Below are 6961 nucleotides of genomic sequence, written 5' to 3'. Positions count from 1 at the left end.
CTATTTTTAGCAATAAAGTATTTTTAAATTAAGGTATGTACATTTTTTAGACATCATGCTTCTGTGCATGTAATAGATCATAGTATAATGTGAACACAGCTTGTATATGCACCAGGAAACCAAAAACATTGTATGACTTGCTTTATTGAGATAGTCACTGATTGCGGTGGTCTGGAACTGAGCCCACAATGTCTCCCAGGTATGTCTGTATTTATGTCATTTGACATATAATTTTGCACGCCAGAAACAGGTATTAAGTGTTCATAACAAAAAGCAATAGGAATGTTTCAATGCATTCCACATATTATTAAAACAAGATACATATGGTTAACTTTTGCTAGTTTTGCATTAGGCATTTTATTTAAATTAAAATTGGTATATGGCACTCATTCCCTGGTGACAGAAAAGCACCTAATTTGTCTTTTGTTGATTGAGGAGTGTTCATCCCATGTTCATAAACATTCCATGAAAGCAGCTCAATTTCTCATTCTAATTTTGAAATGATTTGGCAATTTTAACAATATTTAATTTTTCCTTAATATTTCATTGTTCTCCTTATATAGACGAGTAGTATTTTTTCCAGGCCCTATAAAGACGCCCTTGAATCCATTCCAGTTTCCTTTAGAGCAGCATCCTCTCTCCCACCCAACCACAGCCTGAGGGGCTCAGCAATTATCACGTCATCCCCGACTTCTGGCCCCAGAGCCCCACATGGTTCAGCTCTGAAAAGGGAGTGTCTGTCTTCTGTGCACTGTGCCCTCCTGATCTGTGTTCTTGCTTCTGGAAAAGCAGCTGCCCGTCACAGACACCTCGGTGTGTGAGCTGCTCGTACATACCTCTCTGACAAAGAAATGTCCTTCTCCACAGCACAAAAATTGCAGGAGGCAAGGGCATTTAGTCGCCAGAGGTTTTTCCCAAGAGCCCACTCCCACCTGTCAAAATTCAGTCAGGTTAAAGCATCCCAGCTACTTTGGAAAAGGAAGTCAACTTTATCTAATACCTTATTTTTCGTAATGTTTTCACATTTAGTCACAATGTGACTAAATTAGTGACTAGGACAGGTCTGGGGCTTTTTCCTGGACCTACCTCCTTCCCTTCTCAGGCTTTGGATCTCACCTGGAAAAGTTTTAGCCTCATGTACTGGTTTCAGGTAAAAAAATAAATAAAGCCATTCTCCATTTGAAAATGTGACCCATTTATTTGAACTGAAAGGCATCATTACAAAGTGCAAACATTTCTTTGGTAATGAACTGAATACAATGGTCATAAAAAAGGCATTTGGCTGTTGGAGCAGTTAGAAAAGTAAATAAATATGTACATTCCACTCCTGTTACAGCGATCCCGCACAGGGGCTGCTAGACACATTCACCCAGGCACTGCCCACTGTTCTGATTACAGAGAGTATCAAACTGGTGATTCCGCAGACATTTTGGTTTGAATTACAGAATTTTTTTTTGGTAAATAACAGTCAGCTTCCCCCTTTGGCTTAGACAACACAATTGCTTGTCACTGGCCCAGACCGCACATTACACAGGTGTGCTACAGGTGTGCCACCTCAGCACTGAGACCACAGAGGCCTCCAAGGCACGTAAGAGGCACGGAACACTCGAGAACCCGGAAGCCGCTGTCATCTGAGTGCCTCAGCAACTTACATAACCGTCAGTTTTTAGACGAACTTACACATTTCCTGTTTTACAGAAATCTCTTCCACAATTCGGTCACTACATTTGACTTGCTATTTCAAAAGAAGTCCATATGTCATGAAACGCCAACCAATTTTATCAATCATTTACCAATATGAGGATAAGAAGTCAAGACAACCATTTTTACAGATAAAACCCATAAATCCAACGACCCTCCTCACAGCTGAAATGCTGCCTCTGCCACAGCAACGTAGCAGGCTCGTGCTGGAAGGGTCTGGGAGTCCCCTGGGGAGGACATGCTCCTGGAACACGGGCCGCGCACGAATCACACTAGGCACTGTACGCGCCCATCCTGTCAGAAGGCAGCCGGCCTCCCCCACCCCATGGAAGCCTCGACGTCATACCCCAGTGCTGGACACCTGCCACCCTGAACTGAAACGGCCGTGACCTCAGGGGCTTCCGCCTCCACCACCTCAGCTGGGCCTTGCTGAGGGCAGGTGGCCCGGACCTTGGTGCCTCATGTGTCCAGCACTATGCCCGGCACACAGTGGGTACTCAGGTCAGCGTGCTGCACTGAAGCTGTGTGTTCGGGGACATAATGCGCAGAACACAGATCACTTTGTATTTAGAGAAAGATGGAAGGTTTTGGTCAATTAAAGAGAGACCATGAGGTATGAGAGTTGATTTTCACTGACTTCTAAAAGAACTTTTGCATAGTGGAAATGGTTTCTCTGTCATATCTAATACTTAAAAAATGGACAGAATTTCATAAAACATCATGCATTTTAAAAATACAAATGAGGTATAGGGATTCTTCTTTTTTTCTTTTTTAACGCACTCACACAACCTGAAATTAGACAGTTCCCGACACTCGAGCTCCTCCTCCCTTGGGAAGAGCCATCCGGAGGCGACTCCTGTTCAGGACGTGGACGCAGCCAGGGCTGGCTGGGGGCGGTGCTGTCAACGCACGCGACTGGCCCTCGGCAGGTATCAGATACACGATGGGATGAAGGAGGATTTTCACATTTGGTTCACAACTAGGCAGTACGTATGCAAGTGACAGCTGAAAGCAAACCTGTTTCTAAATGTGGCTTATGAATGTTCTAATCAAGTGTGGAAGGGGCTGACACGGGGAGAGTCACAGGCTACACAGCTGCTTCGAGCAGCGGGAATGTTTGTCTTGGGATTAGATGCTGACACGTGGTGAAATGTTACAGAGAGCCCAGAGGAAGGAGGAGTTCAGAGGCTGCCAGGGAAGAGGCTGGGGGCTTGCACTGCAACCCCAGACAGTGTCCCTGTGAACACTCTTATAAAAGGTTCTGTTCCATTTGCCAAACACCAATTCTCTTTTTAAACATAGCTTGTGAGGGAACCCCGATTTCGGTGAGCCCCTCTGGCAGCTCCGAGACTCACCCCACCTGCGGGTGACAGGTCTGCCGGCTCCTGGCATCTGAACAAGGCAAGGCTGACATGTAGAGGTATCCTGCTTTATTTAAAAAGAAACGGTGTTGGGAGGCAAAATCAATTTAGGCGCCTAAATGATTCAACTGTGCAATTTAATAATAGCACCAATTTTTCATTGTAAAAGAATTAAATAAAAACCTGAGAAGTCTAACGTGAAGCTAGGACTCCTGCCTGCTTCCCTTCGGGCACCTGCTCCGCCTCCTTCTCCACAGATGCTCCAGTTGGAAGCCTCCTGCACTGCCTTCTGTAACAGCACCAGCTGGACGTTGTCATGAAATGTCGCGAGTTCTGGGTGTTTCCTGGTCTGCAGCCTGCAGCTCCCTGCCATCGGCCACCTGATCTCACGATGGCACAGCAGACAAACTCCGAGGAGCTTCCCAGGAGCCTAGGGCTTCTCCTCCGCCCTCTTCTGTAAGCAGACTGGACAGCAGGCCCCTGGGATGTTCATGGGGACAGCACAGGTGGCAGGGGGGCAAGCTTCCACGAAGCAGGTGACCTGCCCATCCTGGAGAAGAGAGACGGAGCACAGCCCGTCAGCTCTGGGATGGCCTTCAGGTGAGCACAGTCTGTCAGCTCCGGGACAGGTGTCAGCCACGGCCACGAGTCAGGCCTTGCCCTGAGGCCCCTGCCTTGCCCACTGTGCTTGCCCTGTGGGCATGGGTTTTGTGGTTCTCTGAGGATTTCATAGTTGCAGACAGGTATGAGTTAATGGGAGCCCCCATAACAAGTCTCCGAGGCTCCCGTCCCACCCTTCTGTCCATGCCCACTATCCTCTCACCCTGTGGGGCCAAGACCACCAGCTGGGCACATCCTCCCACCTCACACCTGGATCCCCTCGGACTGCGTCTGCGGGTGCACGCTGTCAGGAAGCAGGATGGGACTAGACAAAGAGGAAGGGACAGGGCTTTGCTCTTCCCCAGTCTGCCCTTCCCAAACCTGACCAGCTCAGGGACACAGATGCGCCCTCTCCCAATGGCCATGGCAAGTGAGGCGCCCGGGCTGGCCTGCTGTCCTCACCATCCTGCCTCCTCACACTATGCCCTGAGCTTTCCACGGAGCCTGGTTCCAGCCAGACGTCTGTCCACTGCCGGCACCAGGGCACGCTCCACCTGCCACCGGTCTCCTTCTGCAGGGGAGGGATTGTCCCCCCGCGACCTCTGTAACACCCCCAGCCCTGATGGGAGATGGGACAGGGTCAGCGGCGGGCAGGTCAGTGTTCACCCACCAGCTCTGCAGGGAGGAGCTGATCTGCCCCACTCACGGGTTTCCATGGCACGAACATTCCTGCCATAGCTGGTGGGAGGTGAGGCCAGTACACACAAGCAGTCCCACGTGGCTCCGCACAGAGGAGGGGCTGCCCGCCCTCTGTGGGGTGGACCATGCCGAGGTTCTGAGCCTCCTAGCGCATCCTCTGTGCACAGAGAGCTGGGCTTGCCTGGTGCTTCCATAGGAGTGAAGGAGGGATGGAGGCCGGCACAGGTGGGCGGGAAGGGGCCTGGCCCTGACGTCTGGGCCACCCACCTGAGTGGTCACATGGGACTCTCGGACTTGGGTATACCTTAAGGCGTGAAGACAGACCCCCATACTCACTTTGCATTCACAAATGGTGCATGCATCCTTCTTCCACTTGGTGTTGTTGGCGTGAGACTCACCCCCAGCATCCACGCACTCTGTGGTACTGAGCCGTGATTCAAGTTTCTTTATCTGCAGCAAAGCACAGAACATTCATTCACTGGCCCCTTCAGAGTAACAGCTTAGTTCTTGTATTAAAGTATGTTATTTCACTGAAAATAATGCCTTAAAATAAACAACATTTGAAGAGAATATTTCTCAAGAACTTTTACAGAATCTCCAATGTCCTTATTAGACTGGCGACGGCTGGCCAAAAGCCCCAATAGAAGACGTTACCACCACTGTGCTGTCAAATAAAAGCCTTGGTCACAAAGGTGACATCCTCAGAGGACCATGGGAGCAAGATTCAACCAGAGGACAAGAACGTCCTGCACCGACACTTCCACCAGAATGAACGACGACCACTCAGAATCCCCGGAGTCAGGTCTGCCTGTTTTCCGAGTACCACCACCACGGGCTTTTCTCTGGAAGCACGGGGCCCCATAACGAGGTGCCCTTTCCAACCGCCCTGCCAGGCACCGGGTGGCAGGAGCCTCCTGGAAGGGTCTCCTTCCTCAGACCCTCTCTTGCATCTTGCAGGGCCGGGGGGCAGACAGGGTGACAGTGGCCAGAAACGCCTGGGCCACGAGGTGACCTTGGGAAGAGGCACCCGCAGCACAGCACCGAGCCGCAGCAGGGAGTGACAGAAAAACTCGTACCTCATTAAAACCATCCGGATTTGGGGTTTTCTGTCCCCTGCAACTGAAACTAAACGGTCAGTGATGTCTGAAATGAACACAAATTATTTATCGTATCTATCCCAGTTCTTCTAATAAGCCTTCTCATACAGCATGTTCAGCCACAGATAAGGCTGTCTGCTTTGACCGATCAACAATGCTGGCTGTGAACCACCCACTCACTCATTTCAATTAAAACGTCTTCTTTGATCTCCTGTCAGCCAGAAGTGCGTCGTCCCCAACCTGTGCCAGAGCAGTGTCTCACCTGTGCACACATCATGCTGAAAAAGGTGGACGTCCCCTCACTGCACCCTCTGCATTTCATGACAGCTGGACATCTAGAACCTAACTAGTTACTCACTTTGGGAAATGCCTCAGATATGGCTTCTAAATGAAAGCCATCTTTCCTGCCTGCCTCATTCATTAGCAACTGGCACTTAAGTTACCAAAGCTTAGAACTTTCTAGATGAAACGATGAGGATTAAAAAAAAAAAAAAAAAAAAAAAAAAAACAGGGAAGCCTCAGGAGCAGGGGCACAGGGGCCAGAGAGCACTTTGGGGTGGCAGCCAGGATGGTCTGCGGAGGTTCCAGGTGACCCGCATGTCACCTCTGTGTCTGCATGTCACCTGCTTTAATTCACAGCCAGAGAGAAACAGTGACCACAGCAGCCTGCGTGCGCCTTGGCAGTCACCAAGATACATGAACGCCTCTGCACACAGGGTGCAGGGAAATGACCACAGACGGCACACACCCTGTGCTGCTGCCGGCCGCAAAATCACAAGGGACATCCGCATTTCTCAGACCTAGCGCTGCTACCCTGGGAGCTGCCCTTTCATTCTGAGGGTGGAAGGAAGTCATAGCACTGTGGACAGAATCAACAACATGGGAGGGCACAGGGCATGGATACTTGCAGACACAGGTGGGGTGGCTGGTCCCCCTCTGCCTCTGCTCTGCTGTCCAGGGTCACCTGTGTACAAGGCCTGCCCTGAATGACCTTGGGGTTCACAGACCCACCTCCCCAGTGGACCCCTGGGGCACCCAGGCCTCTGCACAGACCCCAAGGGTCAGTCTGGGTTTGTCTCTGCTTCCCTCCTACTGCCAGGTGGAGCTGAGTGAACACGGCATGCTGTCCACTTGGGCAGCTGCCGGGGGATGTGCACATGGTCTCTAGCCTGTAGCAGGAGGAAGACCTGCCACACGCTGTCCACTCTGGCAACTGCCAGGGCTCGTGCACCTGTTCTCTATGCTGCAGAGGGAGGAAGACCTGCCACACGCTGTCCACTTGGGCAGCTGCCGGGGGATGTGCACGTGGTCCCTAGGCTGCGGAGGGAGGAAGACCTGCCACACGCTGTCCACTCAGGCAGCTGCCGGGGGATATACACCTGGTCCCTAGGCTGCGGAGGGAGGAAGACCTGCCACGTGCTGTCCACTCAAGCAGCCGCCGGGGGATATACACCTGTTCTCCAGGCTGCAGAGGCAGGACGACCTGCCACACACTGTCCACTC

At 51.2% G+C, this 6961-nt stretch overlaps 1 protein-coding gene across 1 annotated transcript in view; it reads right to left on the bottom strand.

The window, feature by feature from the left end:
* Positions 1–1174: 1174 nt before the first annotated feature.
* Positions 1175–6961, bottom strand: part of PXDN (peroxidasin) — a 66726-nt gene continuing 60939 nt past the window's right edge. Inside the window, exons 21-23 of the mRNA XM_011960962.1 lie at positions 4698–4811; positions 3461–3612; positions 1175–1561 (exon numbers count right to left, since the gene is read on the bottom strand). Of these exons, the coding sequence (XP_011816352.1) occupies positions 3493–3612; positions 4698–4811 (234 nt within the window). The 3' untranslated portion in view covers positions 1175–1561; positions 3461–3492. The remainder of the gene's footprint in view (positions 1562–3460; positions 3613–4697; positions 4812–6961) is intronic.

Source organism: Colobus angolensis, unplaced genomic scaffold (genome assembly GCF_000951035.1).
Source record: "Colobus angolensis palliatus isolate OR3802 unplaced genomic scaffold, Cang.pa_1.0 Scaffold53, whole genome shotgun sequence".
NCBI lineage: Eukaryota > Metazoa > Chordata > Mammalia > Primates > Cercopithecidae > Colobus > Colobus angolensis.
The sequence above is the reverse complement of the archived record's forward strand: the minus strand, read 5'-3'. Positions and strand labels throughout refer to the sequence as shown.